The sequence below is a fragment of the Crocodylus porosus genome, unplaced genomic scaffold (genome assembly GCF_001723895.1).
Source record: "Crocodylus porosus isolate Cpor-Errol unplaced genomic scaffold, CroPor_comp1, whole genome shotgun sequence".
In the NCBI taxonomy this organism is placed as follows: domain Eukaryota; kingdom Metazoa; phylum Chordata; order Crocodylia; family Crocodylidae; genus Crocodylus; species Crocodylus porosus.
Window position 1 is genome coordinate 13,098,734 of NW_017728886.1, and position 24,735 is coordinate 13,123,468.

Here is a 24,735-nt window from a genome sequence, read left to right on the forward strand (position 1 = left end):
TAGAGCACATGTAAAAGTGCCCTTAGATTCTATACCTGGAAAATTAAAACAAGTTTATACATTGTTCATATATAGAATCTAATTATTGAGAGAGTCGTCTTAAATTTTGGGCCATCTTAGATTCAAAAAATTATGATACACTCTCTAAAATTGCTACTCCTTTGGGGAGTTATACAACTGCTCCTCTTGTCAGTATTAAAATATGTGTTTCCATGTCATCACTTCTAGATTCTTGTATTTTCTAAATCCCTAGACACACTGGAATATAAAACTGTTTTATCTGTCCTTCCTGTAATAAGCAGATTAATAGCACAGAACATTGTCAACCTGATTGAAAATTTAAGTTTGAAAATTCGAGTGTGGATACTATCTTGACTGAGTGTTATTAGAGAATTCCTGAAGCTCATTATTAAAGAAAGCTGAAGTACTTATAAAGCCTCCAGTGAGATGCAGTAAGTTTTTTTGGAGAGTGCTGGGGAGAGGTTTCTAACCAGACATGAAAGGTTCATTATGAAGCAAGGATCTGCTCCCACTAAAGTTAATGACAAAACTTTGTTTGACTTTCACAGAAAGTAGAATCAGGCCTTTAACGCCAAACATTAGAACAGAATTAAACAGGGTGAAGCAACTACGCAAAAACAGTCTGTTGCTTCCAAAGCTGATAAAAATTGCTCTTTGGAAAGACCAAAGTTAGTAATTGTTTTAGACGTAACATTTTTTTCTCTCTCCTGAATTTGTTCTTCAGTGGGCTCTTTGTGTATTTACTATGGATTCACTGATGATAGCAGAATTTGAACTCTGCAACTTTGGATCTTATGACAGATCTATAGATCTTGGCTACTCAAGCAGCAAAGAGTAGTGAGTAGCACTATAAAGCAAATAACCCACTAGGGAGGGATGTGATTTTCTTTGATAGTATGCTTTATAAACTAGATGGGAATTAAACTAGATTGTCAAGTTTTGGCCCTATACACACTAACATTGCATCACAAAGCAATGATATAACCTTTTTCAGGCAGGAAGTGAAGTTTTCTGTGGCCAGCTAAGACTAGAGGGAAAGTTGAAGCTGGTAAAATGTACTAAACAAGGAATAAAGTAGAATTCACACTGTGTTCTTAAGAAATGAGTCATGCAAAAAGTTACTGGGCATTACAAGCAAAGACTCCTTTTCGTATCTCATCCTGCATGGGTGACTTCTAGAAAGGCGCTGTTCCATAATATGGTGCTTTGGATTAATGTTGACACAGGAAAAAATTGTGTCACATACTTAATCATCAAGGCACTTTCTGAAGCATTCAGTGACTTTTCAGCCTGGCATTATTTATCTTGTGAGATGTTAGCAGATCATACGCTGAAGTGATCATATGGCAGGGTGGGTTTTTGGTGATACAAAAAAAATGAGCTCATAAGAAGATCTGTCTCACAGTCGCTACGTGCACCTAAAAACTCTGAACGCTCTATAAACAAGTTATTTTCTCATGCCAGAACTGGATGGTGAAATAATGGTAGTTTCATTTTTCCCAAAGCTGAATTTCTGAGGCACTTACCACTTCATTTTCTGTTTGCTGAATTTATGCCAAGGAACACCAGAAAACAAAACAGAAGCAACTGCATGAGAAATTCTCAGCATCCTTCCACGGCAGATTATTGGAGCGGTTTTTGTAATATCTCTTCATTTCCATATATTTTAAAGCAGCTTTGATTTTGTTTTAAATACAGGATTTAAACAATCCCTGTGTTAAAACTAAGCATGACAGTGTCTTAAAGTGCCACCATTTTCAAGCTCTGGTATCTTCTTAAGGTTGGATGTCTGACAATATTTTTTTTCCCCCTGCCCTAAATCAAGCTTTGGATGGATCAAGTCTGCTCTATGATCTTGATGGAAAGGTTTTTTTGGTTTTTTTTTAATGTCACGTTCAGCTATTGGTTACTTTATGCTGAGCTGTGGACTGTGTGGTTATTGGAAGCAGCATTAAAAGCTAAGGAGTGCCTCTGATTTCAAGAATACCTAGTGCTCTACTGTTTTAGGCACCAGGCTTATTGTAGAACACAGTTGCAACCACCCAGGATACATATCTGACCTGCAGACATCGGGGATGAACAAATCAAAACTATCCAGAGTGAAGAGATGTAAAAAATTTTGGAGGGTGAGTGAAAAATATACATTAGCTTACTAAGAAACTGTTATGGTAAAAATTAAATGTGAAGTAGAGAATGTGTTTGATGACAAATGACCAGCTGTAAGTGAGCAATCTGATCAATCTTGACAGTGTAGGATTTGATTATATATGCTTGTTGCTTTGCAAATTGATTTAATTTTAACAAATCACTTGCTAGGCACATAAAACATACAGTTTGATCTGACGGGTAGAAGAAAAGTTTTACAGAGTTTGAAACAGAAACAGCATTTGTACACAGAAAAACACTTGAAACCAAATTGATTTCTTTCATGTCCTTTCAAATTACATTTACTGGAATGTGTATATAGAAAGGTACTTTTTTAAAAGAAACTCTTTTTCCCTGAAGCTGTGTTTTAGAGCTGAGGGAGACTCATAAGAAAAGTAAAACACAGTGCAAAGTAATTTCTTAGTTTTAACTTCTTGGAGATTAGAAGAGAAGAGAACAGTCCAAATAAGAAGAGGAAAGCTTCAAAGAGAAAATGTAGGATTTCTTACCATTGTTACTGATGTATTTTAGAGATTATAAAGGGAATAAGACCATGTAGATGTATGACACACATTTCAAGCTTACATTGTTATTCAATGCAGTGGTCAAATGAATTAAATGTTAATGTGATAGCCTATTAATCCTAAAACCTCTTGCATATCTTGTGGAGTACTGATAAAATCACAGAGACATTTTACAGATCCTTCTTTGGGCAAAAGTAGACTTAATTTGGTGCAACAAGTGAAATGGTTATATCTGTCATGTACGCTGAATGATTTTCTCTAGTTTTGATGGAACAAATGCAGGGCAATGTTTCATTATGAGTCCATACTACAAAATAGGGATCACTTCCAGATGGCTTTGATTTAAACCTTCTGTATGTGTTGAGAATATATGAATGGATATCACTTTATGAGACTACTAAAATTAACTTGAGTAGAGTCAAGTCAATTTTATATATTAAATAATATATACAATTTCAAGGATCTGAGAGTCTGCTAATTTGTTTCAAAACTTTAAGATATAAAATTAGTCTTGATATGAGACTTCATCAGTGGTGGGAAATGGTTGGCTTTTATGGTAATACTGTCATCTGTAAGCAAGAAAGAGTAGTTAGGGATTTTCCCTGTTTGTAATGATCTATCTTGCAATCAGAGTGATGTTCTTATTCAAAATTTTGGGTCTTTTTTAATGTATGTCACTACTTGAGTACAAATCATATTTTCAATATTATACCGTGTTTTATGTGTGCAATATAAATAACATTTTCTTGGAAATTAAAGCCTATCCAGTACACATAAGTAGCTATTATATCATATTAAATGGCATGAGATAATTACTGCTGTCAAAGCATGGCACTTATATGGACTTAGGGAAGCGTTTATTTTAGGAAGGCAAGATGTCCTTCTTGAATAGAAATATTTTATTCACACAAAACTTTTGATGTTGTGGTGCTGAACACTTTACCTCTTTGTGTGAGCTATTTTAGGCTTTTAAGATGCCTTTGTTTTGTATATATTCTTTCTGGATCCCTAATGTTGTTGTCCTATTTTATCCCTAAGGTATGTAGCATAGTGAGGTTATGTAGTCCAAAATTTAATGCTGAAAAAAAGTTTCATTTTTGTGTGTTACTGTTTTTTTCCAACTGCAGGCAGTTCCAACAAGAAATATGTCAAAGTCTCATAGAGAGTTTTTATGGCTGGAATTAGAATATAATGGGGAGCTGTTTTACTGTACAATATATACAGTTATAATAGCCCATAATATATTTATGCAGGAGATTATGTATCTATATAATATGGCACACACTCCTTCATTTCACTTAACTCTGAGTCTTATCTTGTTCACTATTTATGGCCATATCAAGGTCATGATTTTCAGTAGTCTTATCATTAACATACCTAGCAATTGCTCTCCCTAATTCTTTCCATCCCATGGAACATAATAGTAAACGAAAAAGAATTCCAGGTAATTAAATCAAATCCTCAGCATTAAATAGTTTGTGAGGATGAATCAAAGTATAATTCCAGGAGGATTTTGAGGGCCTTCTTCTCGGCTGGTATAAATTAAAACCAATGGAGCTCTGATGTTTTATGCAAGCTAAGGATCCAGCCTATATTGTTAATTATTATCTATTCTTTTTTAAAAATGTTTTAATAATGACTGGATTCAGAAGCTCTATATTAATATATGAAACATCAGATAACACAGTGCTTCAGTAGTAACAATCTGATTTATGGATTGGGGAAACGCAGCTGGCATGTGCTGGAGGGTTTGCCCCCTGGGTGATGGGTGGGGGAGTAAATGTGGATGGGGGTGCAGTTTTAAAGTTTTGAGATGTTGTTTGGAGAGTCTTTTATATTCTTGTGGGTCTTTTATTGTAAGCTCCCCTGAGCCTGTTTGGGTAGGGCAGGTTATAAATCTAAATAATAATAATGTAACCCAGCAAAAGCCAGTGAAACTCTACTTCTATCCAGTATTCAGTGCTTACTGAAGTCCACAGGAGACCTCCTCTCTTCAGCTGACTCTCTGGTCTTCGGTTCACATAAATCTCCCAAGACTGGGAGATCTGTACACCAACAGGAAGATTTTCAAAAGTGCTCAGCAGCAAATCAGTGCGACTGAAGACATTTGCAGTACCAGGATGCTGATAATTTTTAAAAAAAATATAGCCAGAATTGTGCTTGAAACACTTGCACACAAATGGCCAAACTGAGGACGGAAAAGCGAAGTGTTTCCCAGAGGAGACATTTATCTAGAGTTAACAAGAACTTTATTTTTGCTTCTTAGAATAATTACAAATAAGGCTGAAGACTGAAGTGTTTAACTTATAAACCAAGGTGTTTTGAGGATTGTTCAGTAATATTGTTAATATGAGAGAGAGATTTCTTTAATATTTATACCAAGGTTTGAAAATAACAGGGTAAAATGTTATGAGTGTTAAAAAAGAAAAGAAAAGAAATTGTCATGGAAACACAGAAAGTTTGATATGAAAGGATATAATGGCTACTTCAGAGCCACTGAGGTCTCTTGCAGAAACCTTTATTTAGAAAATGTTTAAAGCACACATTATTTACTCAATACTGCACCCTATTGTGATCAATCAAACCTATAAGTATTTAAGGACTATTTTTAATGGATTTTTGAACCAATAGACCATAACAGCTATAAAAAAGCTATTATGAGCTGTAGCGCCACATTTTTGAAGGAGATGTGCACAGTGTAAGCATGCATTTCAAAAAAGAACCCTTATAATTTACTTTGAAAAGTATTTATGGTGGTGGGTTGAGGTAATAGCTCTTCTTCAATATTTGTTTCAAGTTACTGTCAAGGTTTCCATCATGAGCCTGTATTACCCCAGGTTTATGTTTTGTTCATAAATGTGCTTTAGGTTGTAAAATGATATAGCAAGCATCTGTCTTGGAACAATCTCTCCTTTTCCTCACATTTTAGATGGGATTTAAAGGCCGTAATACAAGGGGACTGGTGCATGAGATAAAATGCATAAGAAAAAAGGGTGAAGGTATAGGACTAAGAATGAAACCTGACCATGATAAACGTCAGTTGAAGTGTTTTTTATTACAATTTACAGAGAAAATAGAGGCAGCTTGTGTGTCTAACTATTAAATTAAAACTGAAATGAATGTTTTAATATGCATATTATATATGATTTATATGTATAAATCCCTCTAGTATACACGCATATATATCCCAATCTCTCATTCCTTAGAGCAGAAAAAAAAAAACTCTTGGAGAAGGCAGGACTGCTGTTGTAGTCTGACTTGCTTAACCCTCCTGATGAAGTGATGTGGTACCCAGTTTTCTGTCTGTGCCTCCTGTTTTAAAGGCTAAGGGAGCTGCTCCTAACTCTTAGCTGAAAAGGAATCTCCTGTAGCTCAAGCAACCAAGGCCTGTGCCTTCACTGCTGAGAAAGAGGGCTCTTGGGCAAGCTCCCCATGTGCAGCAGGGTGCATGCTGGTTTGCAGCACAAATTAAGTAGCAGGTAGTGTGCAGCTGTAAACGCTGAGGAGAAGCCTGTTGCTTCCAGCTGGTTAGGAAGTCTTCCACAGTGGCAGGAGTGCTGCAGGGACCGCTGTCCTCCATTATAGACGCTTGTCAACAGTGCAAATGGTGCATAGCTCACCTATGGACCGACCATGTTTATAGGAGGAAGTGTGTTGCACAGACCATTTACTCACAGTTCCTCTTCGTTCTGTCGGGGGGAGGCGGTTGTTAATAAGGGGCTAATGGGTAATCTAATTAAATCTCTTTTACTTACTGGGCAGGGTTATTTTTCTTTTCTCTGTTGTGCTGCCCAAGAAAATAAGAGTAAGCTGGGGCTGGAGGTCTATACTCATTTGCTTCAGTGACAAAGAGGAGGGAGCTCACGGTAGCGCTGGGAGAGCTCCTCTCTCCCTTAGCTGCAGAGACCAGCATCTGCGCAGGCTGCCTCACAGGTTTGTCTGGGGCTGAAGTTGCAGCTGCCTCCCTAGTGTCCATGCTCAGGGGCAGCAGCATGGAGATGGGCAAGAGGTAGCAAGTAAGGGGAGGGTTTGGGAGGAGAGGGGGTGTGCATGGGCATGAAGAGATGGGGGCTAACCTCATTGTTCCCAGGCAGAAAAAACGGGATAGGAGCAGTAGCAAAGGAGCTCTAGAGGCAAGGCATTCAGGCTTTCCCTTTGGGGAGAGTACAGGGGGTAAGAGTCCCCTAGCTCCACCGCTTACTGAGCCTTGGTCTTCATCGGTGTAGTGTAAACTGTGCAGCTCAGGCCAGTGCTTGGGAACCCACCAGGCAATCGCAAAGCAGCACCACCTGCGTCTGGCTTGGTTGCTGGGACCAACGAGAGACAGCTGTGTCCAGAGGCCTCCACCTTGTCTGGGGGAACCATAGGCTTTGAGCAAGGACCCCCAGAAATGGGGCTACACAGGTACCTTTAGTGCTACTGATTTTACAAATCCTGATCCTATGCTGGTTTGGGGCTCTGTGCATTTTCTCTTCAGCCATCCCTGGTTTTTGAGCTATTCAGGAACCCTGCCCCGGTAATGTCAGGTGCTTAGGGCTGTTCAGAAGAGAGGTTGGTAAAGCCAGCAAGTAGGCATTCATTTTATGTAAATGTTGAATCAGTTGTTTTTTTTTCCTTTTTCTTTTACATTAAAAACTTCAAATAGTTTAGGAAGACTAACCAGCACCATATTATGCACAAATGCATTTTGCTGCAGAGAATGACTGAGAATCAAACTTACCTTGGCTTAAAAGAATAATGCAGAGTGTTTTTAATGGTGTGTTTTTGTAGGGGGGGGTTAGTGGGTATATTTTTTGTGCTAATTATCGCTAAAGATGCCATTAGGCGCTTCCTCAAAAGAGAGGTGTTATAATCCATGAAAGATTGTTTTTACATAACCAGCTTATTTTCTACGAGTTGTGAACATGCTGGGACAAAATAGTCATGAAACCAGTTTTAGAGACTGCTGTATAATATGGATTGTAGACCTCTTATAATGGTATTACTGGGCTGTATTCTTTGCTGACATCTGGTACTTATGGCCAGAATGTGAACTCCTTAATGTATGGGTGTAAGCAATAAGAACTCCTCATGGGAGGAACTAAGGGGCTCACAATCTGGTCTTCAAGGCTAGATACATGTAATCAAACAGCCTGAGGTGAGATCAATCTAAGGTATGTGGTTTTCTGTAAGCGGTGTAGTCTAGATTGGCAGTAAACAGAACATACATCCCTGCTTTGGTGGAGGGAAGGCAACTCTTAGACTGGGTTCTGCCACTGCTAAACCAGTCTGTGTCAAATTTCTATTCTGTCATGGTTATAGTTATGGTCACAGACTGGTTTCTGATTGTTCATACTGGTAAAAATGTAATATCTGTACCTGGTCTAAGTTCAGTAATATGATTTATTGTGGAATGGGTTGTTTTGACTTCTGCAGGAGTCGGTGAGTCTTGTAAGGACGAGTGAAGTCAGGGTGAAACAATTTAAATCACTTAATTTTTGTGGTTACTGTTTCACTTTGTCCTTCTACAACTTCAGACTATATTTTACAATTAACTAATGTGTAAACAATAGTGGTGAGGAGTACCGCCACTTTGTTAGGGCATCTCCTTTTAGTGTTGTCTCCTTTGAATGTTACAAAACTGCCAGGGGCAATAAGCAAAATAATATATAGCCCTGTTTTTTGCAGGCACCAAAGAAAGTAAGTAACATACTCGTATCCATGTCCTTAAGTGTTTGCTGCATCACAGGTTAAAACTTCATTATTATTAATATCTGTTCTGTGGGGAAAGGTGTTACCAAATTGATATGGCACTTTTCAGTTAGACAATTGTCTAGGATGGTTTAGATGGGGTGATCCTGCCTTGAGCAGGGGGGTGGACTAGATGACCTCCTAAAGTCCCTTCCAGTTATACTTTTTTATGATTCTAGTAAGATACGAGCACATAATGTCCACTTTTGCAATTTAAGATGAAGAACACTAAGAATTATGAACAGACGTTCTAATTTTCAAATAAAAAAAATCTCACTGGCTTTCTTTCACTGCTCTCTTTCCAGCTGATCCTCTTACTTGCTAGAATATGTAGAAAACATGCACACGTATCTCAACTCTCTCTTGCTGATACAGTGCTAATGGGTGTTTACACCCACTGTCAGCAGTGAAAGCACACTGTATAAAAAACCCAGATCTCTGATGTTTCTGTTTAACATTTCGATTATGAATGAAGAGACTGCATTTCCAAGGGGAAGTCTTCCTCAAAGTTGGTGGTGATACCCCCATTGAATTCACTAGGGTCAGGACTTGAAACCTGGAGATATTCTGCCAAATGCACCCAGTTCAAAATGTGATGTTGTACCTAAGCCAAGCTGTATGGGTTGCACAGTCAGGCAGTTCCACAGGTTTTTATTTTTATTTGGAGGAGGTGCAAGATGTTCCTAGTTCATGCATGTATTATTCCCTTAAATGCTATGGGGAATGAATCAGCAGCCCTGGAAACTCAAATCATCTGGAAAAGGAGCAGGGTGACCAAATGGAGCTGAAACATGTTCATTTGGTGCTCTCCAGTCAGCTGACCACCTACGAGCATAGCCTAGTCGTCTTGGCCTCTTTACTGAGACAGCCAAAGTAGGATACCTCTCTGTGATACTGGCTTTGTGCTTGGACTACACCATCCCAAGATGTCTCTTTATCAGTTTCATGTAGGGTTGTGGCTCCTTTTAAATAGATGTCATGATTTTTTTGGTTGCTCGTATCCAGGTTCATAGCTGGATTAGAGCAGCCATGCTTTGTGTCCCCATTATTACTCTCCTTCCTTTTCTTTGCCTCTGAGAAATGTGAGCAAGGGGAGAAATGGGGAAAAAATATGAAGAACAGTCTCTTCTTTCTCCTTACTTTTCTCCCTCTCAGTGTATGGCTCAGAAACTTTACAACTGTTTCAAGATGAATGTGGAATTGTAGCTATTCAGTTAATTTAGGTGTAGCTGGTCTTAAATTATGTACATTTAGCAATGATAATATTTTTGAAATGCCATAGAGACTACCTTTTAAACTTTCCTTTCAGTTCAGATATGAGAACATTAATTTGCAATGCTCTGATGATCATCTTGCTGCTAATAATTTTCCTCCTTGCTAGCTGGAGTGGAATATTTGCTATGTCCCAGAAGCACCTGTTTACCATCTCAGTTGTTTTTGCTTGGGCAATAACTAGAGCCCTTCCTGAAAGCACCAGCACTGCTAAAATGCATTGTATGAGCACTGAAATGCCGCCTGTCCTGAAATGCCTGCGGTATAAATAGGAGGGGGAAGGTGGGAAATGGGACTGAGGTACATGTATAGGATAAGGCAAATGATTTGCCAAAGACCAGAAAGTAGAAACCAGCAAGAACCCAAGTCTCTTGACTCAAACCCAAGGCTCTACCCTTTGGCTCATGCTGCTTCTCAGTTAAACTGAACCTGTTTGTTATACATGGGAGGCTGTGGGCTGAGGCCCACACAGAAACTGCTATCCCTCTCTCTTCTTAGAAGGGCTATTAAGTGTGCAGCAACTGAATACTTGGGGCAACTAAAATGAAAACTGGGATGGGAGTGTGGGTCAACAGCTAATAATGAGGTCTCTGAGGGAAGACACCAAGAGGAGCACACCCACCACAAGTCCAAGGAGCCAGTGGATGCTGCCCAGCGTTATTCTGTCTGCAGACATAAATGGAAGATGGCCCCAGTCACTGGAGGTCCCCTGGTCAGAGTCGTCTTCTTGGTCAGGTGTATAGCCAGGTTGGAAAGGGCTCAGTTAAACCAGGAAGTGGGGCTTCAGTCATAATTTAATCGTAGCGTGACTCCTGGGGAGCCAGGTAGGTGAGATCTGCAGCCTGGGTTCTGTATAGCTTAGTAAAGTTGAGCTTCTGAGTAGAGAGGTGTGGAAAGCCACAGCCCATATGCCACACTTACAGGTGCTAGGCTTAGGGGTTTGAAGTGAATGGGAAGGCACAATTTGATACAGCAATCAGTACGCTATTTTTACACATCTAGCCTGTGCTTCCTCCATCCCTTCTTCAGCTGCAAAAGTGGTGCATATGGAGTGGGGGAGGCAAAAACTTCTCTGCATACTACCTGGAACCCTCTGACCTGGACAGCCTGGCTACTTGATGATGCTTGAGCTTTAAGGCTAAGAATGGATATTACACATAGACCACTAAGTGATCAGAAACTGGCTTAAACCTAACAGAACAGAAGTTCAGTGTATGTAAACCAGTTTGAAAAATGGCTGAAACTGGTTTGAGATGAACCTGGTTGAAGGTAGTATCAGACTTAACTGATTTGGGTCAAACTGGTTTATGCAATATCTGTCCCAAACCTCTTCCTGGTTTAAGTTAAATCCTCCAGCATCCCAGATGCTTTGCTGGGCAGGGCTCTGCTGTCTGCTCCAGCCTAGCAGAGCTGGCCTTTCCCCCTGCTCCCTCACTGCAGCTCTTGCAGAGATGGCAGGTACAGCAATGTCTGCCTGGTTTCCTCCTGCTCCCCACCCTACCCTCACCACTCCCTGCTCAAGCAGGGATTCCCCCGTCCCCTCTGCCTTATGCAGACACCTCTGGGCATTAGCTAGCAGACCACATGCTGGCTACAGTCTGTGCTGTGGGAGATGAGACAAAGGTAGACAGGACAGTATCCGCTTGGGGCTGTTTGGAGGTAATCCACAGGTAGCCAGTAGGGCTGTACAAAGCTTTGGGTACTGATTTGATTCAGAGAAGATTTGGCATGATTCAGCGGCCAAATCTCTGAATTGGAATCGAATCAGGAGATCAGTAAAAAAGTCCAAATTGATTCAGAGATTCGGGCAGTCCCCACTTGCTGCTAAAGGGAGCTGGCCCTGGACTCTGTGCTGTTAAGTAGGGGGAGGGGGAGCTGTAGGAAGGAGGAGGGGACCATGGGGGCACCCCTGCCAGGTGCCATCCGCTGCCTGCTCCCCCAACCTCCTCTGAGCACCCCTGACCCCCACTTGCTCTCCCAGCCCCGCCCCCCCACCATGGCTGCCCTGTCTGACCCCAGCTTCTGGTTCTTTTCATTTATTTATTTTATTTATTTTTTAAAAGCCCCTACCCACCAGCTGCTGCAGTGGCCATCGGGGCCTCTGGGGGCTCATGACAGAGCCCCCCCCACAGAACGTGGGACAGTAGGGGGCAACGGAGATCACTCCCCCAACCTGGCAGCAGCTGGTTAGTGCCTGGCTTTTTTTTTTTGAAGAGCCAGGAGGCTGGGGCCAGCTGGGGCAGCCACTGACAGGCTGGGAGAATGGGCGGGGGCTGGGGCCTGTCTGATTTGGAGATTTGGCCGATTCGGCGTAATCGATTTGGGACAGTGATTCAAATCACCGAATCAAATCGCTGTCCCTCAAGTCATCCGAATCCAAAGTGAATTCTAGCCACTTTGCATAGGCCTGTAGCTAGTAATGTCCCTCTGTTCCTTCCTTGGAAATAGTTGTTGTTCAAGTTCTTCTTAAAACAAAAGGATCTCTCATTAGTTTGTTGATGGAGTGCTGAATACTTATCAACTCCCTGCTGGCTCCCTCCTCATCAGTGGGGAGACCTCTCGCTAATCAGAGTGTCCCGCTGGGGCCTGGCCATGTGCCCTCTCAGCTCAGCACTGTGGAAGGGATGAGAGGACTGCTCTAGCGGCCCTGGGCTTGTTGCCTGAGCCACTGTAGGCATGTGCCTGCATTTCTGGAATGAAAAGGGAATGTCTATCCACCTCCAAATCAGTTCAAGCTTTGTAGGTTAGACTAACCTGCAAAGATTGAATCAATTCAGACTCGGGCTTTTTGAATGTCTGCCTCTAGCCTAAATGTGTAACTGTCTGATTCCAGGTGAGTGAATGGGGCAGGGTTGCTGCCTGTAGCTCTTTCGCTTCCTTCTGCCACACACCCAAATAATTGGCTTTCTAATTTAACCTGATGTGTTAGCTCATTCTTTGCGCAGTAATTGGTAGTACTGTGAGCAGATGCTGTTCCAAGGGACATGGATCCCCAGTCCCACTTGCACTCATACACACACTCACCCTTCCACTTCTGCCTTTTAGCTCAGCTCAGTAGTTCCTTCCCCTCCTGTGCGTCAGAAGAGACATTTAGCATTGCCAAGACCTTTGAGAATTTTTCTGGTGCCAGCTAGCTGCTGTGCTCTTAGTGGCCTATAGGCCTCCTAAAGGGGTCATAGCAGGTAACCACTTCATTTCTGTAGCTGTTTCCTTGCAAACTCTCTTCCCGCCCCCCACCCCCACAAGTGTAACGGCCACAGGCCTACTACCTTTAACTGTTTATTTCTCATTGCAGTATTAATTTCTGCGTACTTAGTCTGACCACACCTTAACCCTTCATCCATAATACAGATGACCAATATTATTCTAGTCTAAAAGATACATTTGAATTAAATATCTTTTTCGTGGTATACATGAGGTCTCCTGTTGGTGTCTCATGTGTTAACCATATGTACACATGAGTCTTTTTATGCAACTCATTTAATTTGCACGTCTCCTCTTGACAGAGGACAATTGTAGATTGCCCAAGGCCTCATGTACCTTTTAATATTAGAAGTAATTTACATCAGCAAAGAATTGTGAATGATTGCTCTAAACAGTCACCTGTAGAGCACTTCGGTTTCATCTTGCAGATACTCTGCTAAATTAAATACTGAATCTGTAGCTTTGACAGGTTACTCTTGTACAAATTTAACAGACTTTAACTGTAATAGACATTCATGCAAGTGAGCCCTCCCCTGGAAGAAGAGTTTAGACCTGCAGCAGTTAGGCCATGAGCTTCTCGACTGGTCTTCTCCTGCGGTAATGATGTCCCCTTGTACACTGAGTGACAGCAGAGGAGGATGCGAAGGTAAAACTATGCTTGACACATGCTGCTGGATATTTGCTTGGTAAACAACTGCAGCTTCCCAAGAGGTTACAAAGTGCTAGTAACAAAAATGATATATAATACAGATCCAGCACGAATAGGTTTCTGTCAGGATGTAGAGATTCACATAGCATGTAATTTTGGTAAGTATATTTGCAACTCATATGGCTTAGATAGAAATAAACAGAACTGCAACCCCTTCAGCTCGAAGAGGTCATTTCCTTACTAGTATCATTTGATCTTGTGAACGCAATGCTGTTTGCTTTAAAACGATGAGATTTTTGACATCACTGGAAAAAGAATGGGGCTTTTTATCCATTTGAGAGCGAGCAGGTAAATCGTGACAGATATTTTCCCATCTGAATGACTTCATTTTTAACATCTAAGTATCACCTGGTGGAGACTCTAGTTGTCCTCTTCAGAGTAGGCTCATTTTGGTGAGTGCTTTTGGGAGGTGATATTCCTCCTTCTCTACCACCGCAACCGTTACCAGCTCCCCATCCTCCAGCTTTCATGGACTGGGGGGAAACCCCCCTCCCCCCCATAAGCACTGTTGGACTGAGGAGTGAGAATTTCCTCCTTGCTGCAGAGCTCAACTGAGGCCTGACTTTGTTTTTTTTCATGTCCTTCTCAGACATGGAAGGCTTTTTTCCTGCTTCATTTCCTTCTTAGTTTCACTGGTTGCCATGTAAATAGTGAGTGAGGCAAGGAGGAAGAAAAATCTGCCCCTTCACCCAGGCTGCTTGCTTTAATATCTGCAGGCAGGTACAAGGAGTTTTTCTTACAATCTTCAGGCAGAGCTAATGGGGACCATTCATATTATCAGCTCCTTGAAAAGCAAAGCTGTTACAGAATGTAATGGGTGACAGCTGGGGCCTGCTGAGGTCAACAGCCCGGCTTACTGGTAGAAAACCCAAGAGGCAGCTTTGCAAGCGCAGGGAGGAGGGGCCTGTAGGATGCTGCACCGTATCTGGCATAACTCATTCAGCCGCACAGATTCTGAAAGGGAAAAATGACCTTTCTGTGTTCACTTCTGTTCCCAACCAGCTGGAAAAGTGGCATTTGTTAATGAGAACTCTTGTACCCAATCCAAAGTTTCATGCCAAAGTATCTGTTTATGCTGAAATGCCCCTGTTCAGTCCATGTATTTGAATACCTGAGCTGTGCTAAGAGTTAACCTGCATCCCTTGTAAAAAGGTGCTCAACCTGCAGAGGTCGAGACCCATCTGCAGCTGGTTGGGCGCGAAGACTCTGCCTGGCTGGAAGGTTGGGGACCACTTGCACGTGATGACCAGTAAGTGAGGGTGGCCCTACAGAGGGTTTAGTGCTCCCGGAGCAGAGGGCAAGGGAGAAGCACGGAGCTTGGATTGCCCCTTTCAGTCTGATGAAAGACCATGGATTTTGGTTTAGTTTATTTGCTTGTTTGCTTTGTTTGTTGTGGGGACAAGGTCATCCTGTGTAAAATAAATTTTCTGGAAGGCAGAAGTCAGAGCTGACTGGTCTTGATAAGGGAGCTGTTTGAAAGACTTGCTTACACCCTTCAGGGACAAGTGGTTCACTTATACCATTGAGGGACTACAGAAATACAGAGCGGGAAACAAGATGGCATTCAAGTCCACTGGCCTGGCCTGCTTAGTTGACACCACCCAGGTGGGGACCTTGATATATTTCAGCACTCTATAGGTGCTCATCTTACGCAGTGATGCCACAAAGCTGGCCGTAGCTGTCGTTTGGGGATTGCCTTCATTTTAGCAGGAAAAGCAAGGACAGAACAGGACAGGGATGCAGTGACTGTACAATTCTGGTCCTCTTCAGCCCCATCCAGCTCAGGCCTAAGTCAAATACCAAATGAAAAATGGCTCGTGTTAGAACAAGCCATTATTTTATTTTGTATTTAACTTGGACTACGCTTACTTCTTCCCCAGGCCTGAGGAAGGGCACTTCATGCCTAGAAGCTTGACTGATATATCTCCCAAATGTACAGTAAGCTCAGTAAAGTTATCAACAAGAAAATCCCTTGCTTCTTTTGCATTTTCTGCACCATCACAGCTACAGCAACTCTCCAAACCTACTATATTTATTGGGATATCGTTGTCTGTACAATCTCCTATATTATAGATATTTTGCATGGTTCATCTACATGGTTCAGTCGTCAGCAGTCCCTCTGAGTCAAGGATGACATCCATCAGCTTGATGGGTCCTCAGGTGACTGAGGAACCTGATTCTGGGTGCCCCCATTGCCGAAGAATGGGTGTATGTTGTTGTGCGGGGAGTGGGATTTGCAGGCCCGGGCTGGTCACCTTCTCCTTCCTCTGCCACTGCTGTACCACCTCGGTATCAAGTCGTTGGGCCTCCAAGTGGTGCATGCCTTGGTGGACCAGGTGGCGCCACACCGAATGGACCGGTGTGTAGGGCACAACAAGCATTTGCACTCATTGCCCAAAGACAGGCATCCTGGGTACAAAGACTGCGCAAAGTCCACTCCAACGTTTAGTGGCAAAATGCTATAATAAATTGGAAACAAATCTTGGCTGATAAATCCCTTTGTGGTAGGAACACCTTTTGTGGTATTTGTACAGCTTCCTGCACAATAGGCTCAGCCTCTAGGAGCAATTGCAGTACAATAAGGAGCAGCTCCCTTTTTGCTGTTTAAAAGCCTACAGAGTCCTAAGGAACTTAGGAGCACAAGTGCTATTAAACTTATGCTCCTAGATCTTTTAAAATGTTCTTCAAAGATTCCTTCCAAAGCTATCACTCTCAGTACAAGAGAAACTGGAAGAAATTGTCATGGCAGCCTAACTAGGGTGGGGCAAGAAGAGCACCAGTCCTGAGGGCCAATGTGGGGCCATGATCAATGACAATCCCTCAATTCGGGGATGATCTCTCCCCCAATCCTCTGCCACCATAGGCAAAGCCCTGCAGATCCCAGCCATAGGAGCTGGGCAGATGTAGACCCCACACTCAGCAGTGTATCCGGAGTACAGGGTGGCATGGCACTCCCTCCCCTTTGCTGTGGGAGGCACAACTGGGTGCCTAGGGCAGCAGGAGGGGCCCCAGGGTCCTGCTCAAGCCTGCACTGCTCCAGGAACAGACTTAGCAGTAACAGTTGCTGCCCAAAGAAAGCCCTATCAGGCCAGACTCTTCCCTCCATTTTCCCCCTCCCTCCTGTCCCTAACTCCTCAGCAGTCAGCATAATTCCTCCCCCTTTGCCCCAGGCACTGGAAGAGATTGCTATGCCTCTGTTTTATGACTCGCATTATTCTGGAGGTCAGAACAAATGATCCAGTGGTATCTTCACTTTATATGCATGTCCCATATATCTCAAAATGTGAGTCCTCATTATGGTCTGTCTAGGATGGTGCCCATTGCTGTAGGGGCAGTGTGCTTCACAGAATAAATGGGAGTATGCTGTATTTCAGCTTTAACTGTCAGGTTTCATGTTAATTGAGGGAGCCTTCAGGAGTAGGTTTCCTAAAAAAAGCAAGAAAAGTGGCATTTTCTGCAGCTAACTCCTGTCTCGCTTCGCAGAGGTGCTGCTCAGAAGTGTGACAGAATCCCTGCTTTCCACTTCAATCATGTTTCCAGTCATATCTGCCAAAATCCCTTGCTTGTCTAGAAAGTGTGGCTTTAATGTCCTGTGTTATTTGGAAGAAGTTTTGGTTTATTTTAGAAAAAGTATAAAATAATAAAAGGCAGCTGAGATTTCTTTTTAAAAGAAACTCGGCTGTCTCCCTAGAATTGTTGAACTTGTGGGACCTCATGATTTCTTGATAGTGCAGATTCTTCTGTGATGATCTTTTTCCTGCTTATTGTGAACTTGCTGTTTGTGGTTTTGTTCCTGTTCAGGTTATATACCTCTTCTTGGTTTTGCACAAGGAGAAAGATGACAAATGTGACAGGTCAGGTTGGTGGAGACCAGCTGGTTAGGTTATCTAGTACCTTCCCCTAAATATAATGGAAACTTACTTAGTACTTTTCTAGGATCTCGGGCAGTTTAGTTGTTTATGGCTGATTTTGCAATGGCTTGTGCATCTATTTAGCTGTGTAATTCCACTAGGTTAAGCTGCTGCTTCCTTCCACTCCCTCTGCCCTCCGCTCTGGCGCCACATGGTTCTCGGCTGCAGCCCAGCCCTTAGAAGTGGGGTGATCACCTGCAGTCCTCCCCTGCTTTCCCCTCCCCCGCCCCCTTTTTATTTGAATTTCCCTCTCAGGCAGAGGGAGGCGGGAACAGCCACAGGGGCCCAGGCCAGAAGCCTCTGCTAGGGAGAGGCTTCTGGCTAGAAGTGGTGGGGGAGAGCTGGGTTTGCAGGGGCTGGGTGGGTCTTGCTGCTGCAGCTGCTGGGTCCTGCTGTCAGCTCCCCCTGGGTCCTACAGCAAAAGTAACAGGAGCCAGCAGCTAGATAGAATAGCCTGGCAGGCCAAATTCAGCCCCCCGGGCTGTATTTTGCCCACCCCTACTCTAGCAGCTTCCTTTCCTTTATATTTATGCCACTTTGTAATTATAATTTTTTTTTCTGTGTATAGGTGGCATAATGAAATATTTGTTCTCTGTTTGGCTTCTGGCTTATGTGCTGTGTCCAAGAAGCAGAGCCTGGGGTTTCTGCACAAGGACAGGGATCTGTGACTCATTAAACTCTCAGAGGCTCTTGCCTCCATCTTTGCTCAGTTGGGATTTGTATAATAGTGGCTCCATCTTTGCTCAGTTGGGATTTGTATAATAGTGGATCCTCTTCTATTACAGAGTGATCAAATGCCGACAGATATGTAGGATTCCCTGACGAGCTCAGTATCAAATCCTTGTCCCTATATTCTTTTCTGCAGAACTGCATGGGTTCCATAGCATTTCTGTCTTGCTCTTCAGGGAGAAAGCAGGATTAACCCACTGGGGTCTACACTCTTGGAATGCCTGTTGCCTGTGATCATTTTCTTTCTTTGTCCATCTCTTAAATGATTTGCTGTCTGCATATTGCCTTGCAGTGAAAGAACGAAATAGCTCAAGCCCTAGATTGCTTTGTGAAATCTCAGCAGTTGGTCAGTTCTGCAGTATTCTGCCCAGAACTTAATGCAGTATTCCTGGATCGATGGTGGATCTCTAGAATTCTGTGATAAAACGTCCATTGACTTCTGTGCACCAAGCACTTAACATATGATATGTTAATACCAGTGTTGTGTAAAAAGGAATTTTACCTTCCTGCTTTATGCATAAAACCTGTAAATATGTAGTTCAAAATCCTACTGGCTTTCTTCCTGCTACATCACATTAGAGCCTTAAAGTGCATCTACACAGGAATATCAGTGTGACCCAATAAACTCTGGCACACTTTGTGCTGGAGTTTATTGCTCCCAGGCACATGCATCCAGGACTGTGGTACACTGACCTGAGGCAGCGCAGACCCAGCCGGCAGGAGGGACTGGGGGGTCGGCCTGCCAGCCTAGGGCTCTTCTTGCCTGGCTCACGGTGCTATGGAGGGGCTGGTTGGGACGAGGGTGCTACAGAGCAGGGGTAGCTGGCGGACAGATTTGCACTGTAGCACCCACATGCCCCAGCCAGCCCCAGTCACTGCCTACACATGCATTGTGGCAGAGTTATTTACTCTGTTGTAAAATAGTACTTATGTCAGGCAATACTATCCTAGAGTGTGTTAATTAGTTTACTAATTAACTTCAACCTAACAGCAATGCATGTATAGACCGATGATACTGTACTGTAGAGCTAATTGGGCAACTCTGCAGCAAGCCTCTCGTGTAGGTGTGCCCTTAGGCTATAAGCAGACATCTCATTTCTCATGGCTCTGGCTGTGCCATGACTTGTCCCAGAATGGAGAAGTCACAGGATTGGCATATCTACATGTTGCCCTTTCAAGCAGGGTTAGAGTGGCCAAATGCACTGCTGCTCTTCTACCAGGAGATGGCCTGACAGAACGCATCCCAGCATGCTTGGTGTTGGTCGAGAGTCTGTAGTTTTCCCAGACTCTGTCAGCATTGAGCAAACTAGCCATTGGTTGTTCAGAATGTGTGTGGTGAAATTTTCAGTGGATCCTGGCTCTGATGCTGGTCTTAGATGGGTGGCAAGCAAGTTGCTGTACAAAGCAATTGATAGGTGGGGCTGGCCACTGGGGCCTGACACCTCCGGGCAGTAGAGTTATGCGGTCAGGGCCAAAGTAGCCACACAGAGTCTGGGGCCAAAGCAGTACCTTATGGGAATCCCAAAGGACATGCCTGGAGGATGCTTATTGGACAAACCTTCTTGGGGCTTGTGCTGCAGCAAGCGCAATGAATGTCCAAATGCCCATATTTGTCCCAAGACAAAGCATTTCTCCATCAACAAGGGTGACATCTGTTCGTACCCATAGTTTGCACTGTGAACTTGCACAAGTTCTGCAGCAGTGTTTCCTAAATTTCTCTTTCCATGTACATGTAGAGTAACAAAAGTGATCAGAGGGTTAGAATGATTAGCATATGGTGAAAGGTTCAAACATCTAAATAGCACAAAGTTGTTTGGATGAGCGATGATGGGGGATAGGGCAGGTCTGGAAGAGTGTGTCACTGTTTGAAGGATGTAAACAAGGAAAGAGAAAAGATTTATCGTGGTTCAGTGGAGTATAATTTAGAATAAGGGGATAAATTTTCACTTTTCTAAAAACTTTAGGATGAATATATATATATATATATATAAAAAAAAAAAAAATACTTCCTGCCTGTGAGAGATTCAACTGTAGAATAATTTCCCAAGGGAGGCAACTAAATCCCTTTTCCCATTATGTGGGAGTTTTGAAACTGAACCGGAGGAAAAGAGAGAGAGAGAGAGATATTTTTAAGAGAACAGTCCTGAATTAACTGTGGGGGAAGGACTGGCTTTTTCTAGGGATTTCCTGATTTTCCCAAGTTACCAAGCTCTGTCGAGGGATGCTATATTATTATGCACTAAGAACCAACTAACTACTGCAATGGATTTTGACTTCCGTAAACAGCAATTCTATCCAAGTATAGGGTCTCTGCAAAGTAACTAGATAGTTGTTTATTTTTCTCATGGTACTGGGAAAAGTTGTTGTTTTCTGTTCTGAATTAAAACACCACTTTTATAAAGGAACGGGAATAAATCTAGTACAAATTGCAGCATCAGTATGGTACTGCCCGCATAACTCTGAAAGGCAATGTCTAATAGTTAGCCTCTGTGCAGTGTTTAAAGTGCAGAGCAAATGTTCATTCTTGGAATAGCCCTCTGAGGTAAGCGAGCACCAGTATCATCATTTTACAGACTAGAATATTACAACGGAGATCAGGCACCCACACTGAAAAATTTCCTTTAAAGGTAGGCAGGGAAGTCCACAGTGACTGCAGTGCAATCTGTGTTTGCTCAGGAACTCTCAAAAATGGTGGAGGGGAAAGAAGGGCGGGGGGTGACATTTAGGTCCTGCACATCAAAAAATGTTGCCCTTAGATAGTAGCCGAAATCCATACAGGAATCAATGTCAAGGCTGAGACGATGAATTTAGGAATGCTCTCTCCGTCCATTGTTCAGTCCCTTAAGACTGTTTGCTTCCGAGACGGACATGTTCACATCAAAAGATAAAAAGGTATCTCTATCGCAGTGGGTTCCTCCCACCCCCACCACCACCTTTAATGATTTTTCAAGGCTGTAGACATGTCACAACTTGGGTAAAGCTCCTCTGCTGAACACTTGCCAGATGACTGTCCCATCCCATCCTGCCCCCCATGCTGGACCTCTCAAGTTTCCCTTGGTCTGTGTAAACCACAGAATTGGTGATTTTTCTTTGCCCCTCTGCCACGCTTCCTGGGCACAAACCTACTTTCTCCTCCAAGGATGTGTGGGACCTCATGGTCCACCTGTAATATCCTCTCAGCAACATTACTGTCTTCACTGTCACTTAAGCACTCCATTCTCCAGAGTTGCAGCCTTGTGCATGTGCTAGGTTTACAGTTCCCTTTTTCAGAGCCTCTTAATTGCAGAATCAAATGGATGCGTTGGCTTTACAAAGGGCTTGGAACTAAGTCGCTTTTTGCTCTAGCTAGCAAAAAAAACCCCTGCTCAAGCTGAAATAAGAGAGCCCCTGATTTGATTGCCCTGCCACAGTCTGCTTATCACTCTTGGGCACTCCCTGGCTCAAGGAGTCCTCTGACAAATCAGGATTTTCTCTCTCCCCCCCCCCCCCCGGCAACTCTCAGCAGATGACTTCTCCTTCAAATCTCTTTCAATTGTCTAGTGAGAAATACTATTTTCTATACTTTCTAGACCCTTGTTCCAGAAAGCCCTCGGAGATGTCTTCTCAGCTGATCAGTGTTCCTTCAAGGGGGGCAATGCTCAGTTAATGTTTTTGCTCCCTGGGACTAAGTAAAGACGGTCTAAAAGCCCGAAGCTAAATTGATTCAATCTTTGCAGGTTAGTCAAAGTTGTGTAGATTGAACCAATAAGCAAATGAACAGATATTCACTTTCAATTCCAGAAATGCAGCCACTTGCCTGTAGTGGCCCAGGCCAGAAGCTGCAGGTGCTAGAGCATGGCTCCCTGCTCACCCAAGCAGGTAGCTTGGGCCAAGGCTAACCAACCCACCCTGCGAGGGGGAGTTTGTGGGGCAGCTGCAAAGCATCCTAAGATGCTGGGGGACTTTGAGTCAACTTGAATCTGGAGGGGATCTGGGACAGATGTTCAATAAACTAATTTAACCTAAATCAGTTATGCCTGATACAAAATCCAGCTTATCTTAAACTGAATGTGGCCATTTTGCAAGTGGTTTATGTGCACTGAACTTCTGTTGTGCTACAGATCTGAACGAGTTTCTGATCACTTGTACTGACTTATGTGTAATATTTGTCCCTAGCGTAGGAGTTCAGACTTGAGAAACTGGACAGAAACCCTCTTTGTGATGCATTTGAATGGACAAGGATCAACGTTGAATAACCTTCATTATGGTAGCCCTGTGCTGAGTGCAAACTATTTTATCGACTATGGATTTGAACTCAATGTGAAGACAAAAGCTAGACAGGTGGTAAACAATCCCCATGTTCAAAATGAAGTTTGCAGTGTGATGTAGATACTTGGAAGCCCTGGTATCAAACAGATCCCCAATCACCACATATGCAGTGACTAGGGATCTGTTATATATGTATTACTGTAGGCATGTGCATGGGGTGGGGTAACTGCTTTTCAAAGCGAACATGTATTGCTTCATTAAGAGGTATTTAAAGGATGCTTTGAATTCAGTAGACACTAAAGAGACACATTCCAGCAGTGTAAACTTGGGGGAGATGACTCTCTTGAGTGGTATCAACTCAGTGTAGGTTGGAAAACCTCTCTTTAACAGTGCCAGATCTTTTGAAGTGGAAATCTTCATGCTTTGAGGCAATGTTTGAAGTGCAAACACCACCCTGCCCATGGGAAAGCTGCAAAGGATGCCCACCAGCACTGATGAGCAGCACTGTCAGCTGCAATTAAACAGTTACTCCATAGTCATCCTTTATAGTCTTAAGCGGCTCCAACTTAAAGGCAACTTTCTGTCTTTGGTCTGCTAGGGTACATAGAAGTACAACGGGGCCAGCACAGGCCTCTTTTTTAGACATAGCACAATGATGTCCCTGCTACCTCCTAAATATGAGGGTGAAGGCAGGTTTCCCTTTGGCTGGCTGATACTCACAGGGGTAAGGGTCTAAAGCGGTCTCAACCGAAGGGGACAGATCCAGAGGTGCCGTGGTCAGTAGTGATCTGCTCATCAAATATAACCCTGCTTGCTTACACCAGCTGGGAAGAGTTATGAGGCTGAGCTTTCCCCCTATGGGTGGGAGCGAGAGGTTCATGGTTCATGGTGTGGAAAGGAAAGCCTTCCACAACAGTTGGGTAACCGCTGCTCCCTGTAGTAAGGGCCAGGAGCACCACCACTTGTTTCGGCACTGAAAAGGTATATTCGCAAGAGCCCAGTTCCCACTCTTGTGTGAGCACAGGATCAACAATCCAACCTTAAGATTGTTGTAATTCCTATTGGGTGGGCAGGCTGTATGGCAGGTGCCTTGCTAGCCATGGAATAGGTTATTTTCCAATTGCAGCCAGAATCTATTGTCCGGAAGGATGCAGATTACTAGAGGAATTCACGTTTTAGAAAAGACCATGCAGGCTGCAGGTTAGTTGAAAGTGGTTGTATATTTTCATTAAATAGATTTCATAGACAGTAGGGCTGGAAGGGATCTCAGAAGATCGAGTCCAGTCCCTTGCCCAAGGGCAGGAAATCGGCTGGGGTCACAGGATCCCAGCCAGATAAACGCCCAATTGACTCTTAAAGGAGTCCAGAGTACTCCTCTGGTGGCAGTCTGTTCCAGGTCTTGAGGGTTTGGACAGTAAAGAAGTTCTTCCTTACGTCCAGCCTGAAACGGTCTTGGAGAAGTTTGTGACCGTTTGACCTTGTTGTCCCATGGGGCACTTAATCCCCCAGATCCTGATGTCCACCCCTTATATACTTATAGGCAGCCACCAGGTCCCCCCTGACCCTGCGCTTTTCCAAGCTGTAGAGTCCCATGGCTCTCAGCCTCTCATCCTAAGGCCTGTTTTCCTATCCTCTGATCATGCGCGTGGCTCTCCTCTGGACTCTCTCAAGCTTCTCCACATCCTTTTTGAATTGTGGAGCCCAGAATTAGATACAGTACTCCAGTTGCAGCCTCACCAAGGCTGAGTACAGTGGGAGGATGACATCCTGGGATTTGCTAGAGAAGCATCTATGGATGCAAGCCAGAGTTTTGCTCGCTTTGCCAGGTGCCACATCACATTGGTGGCTCATATTCATCTTTGTGGTCAGTCGTGACCCCGAGTCCCTTTTGGCTGTGGTGCTAGCAAGTGTAGCACTGCCAAGCCTACAAGCATGCTGCGAGTTTTTCTTCCACAGAAAGAAGATAGTAATGTCTGAATGGAGAGTGAAATAAAATTGTGAGTATAGGCACGATTAAGTGGTCCTAGTGTATATAGAAAATAGCACCTTTTTTTTTATAAATATCCTCTTTCCTCAGTTGTAACCTTAAAACTACTATTCTATTTTGTTTAATTTTTTAAAAGAAAAGAAGCTTGTAGCTGTTCAGGCAGTTGAATGATCTGATTGGCCCAATGTCAGTGCCAGTCCCATAAATGTTTTATATATTCTGCTTCAGTTAAAAACTTCACTGCAAGCCATGTCG

The 24,735-nt window shown here is 43.2% G+C and overlaps 1 protein-coding gene across 3 annotated transcripts in view; it reads left to right on the forward strand.

Annotated features, from left to right (window-relative positions):
• The window catches only part of DPP6 (dipeptidyl peptidase like 6), a 731,733-nt gene that overhangs the window by 249,312 nt on the left and 457,686 nt on the right, over nucleotides 1–24,735 (forward strand). The window contains exon 1 of one of the 3 annotated variants that reach the window (XM_019530507.1): nucleotides 2,034–2,147. The exons of the other annotated variants lie outside the window; for them this stretch is intronic. Coding sequence (XP_019386052.1) covers nucleotides 2,097–2,147 — 51 coding nt within the window. The 5' untranslated portion in view covers nucleotides 2,034–2,096. Of the gene's footprint in view, nucleotides 1–2,033; nucleotides 2,148–24,735 lie in introns of those variants that run through there. 3 annotated transcript variants of the gene reach the window in all.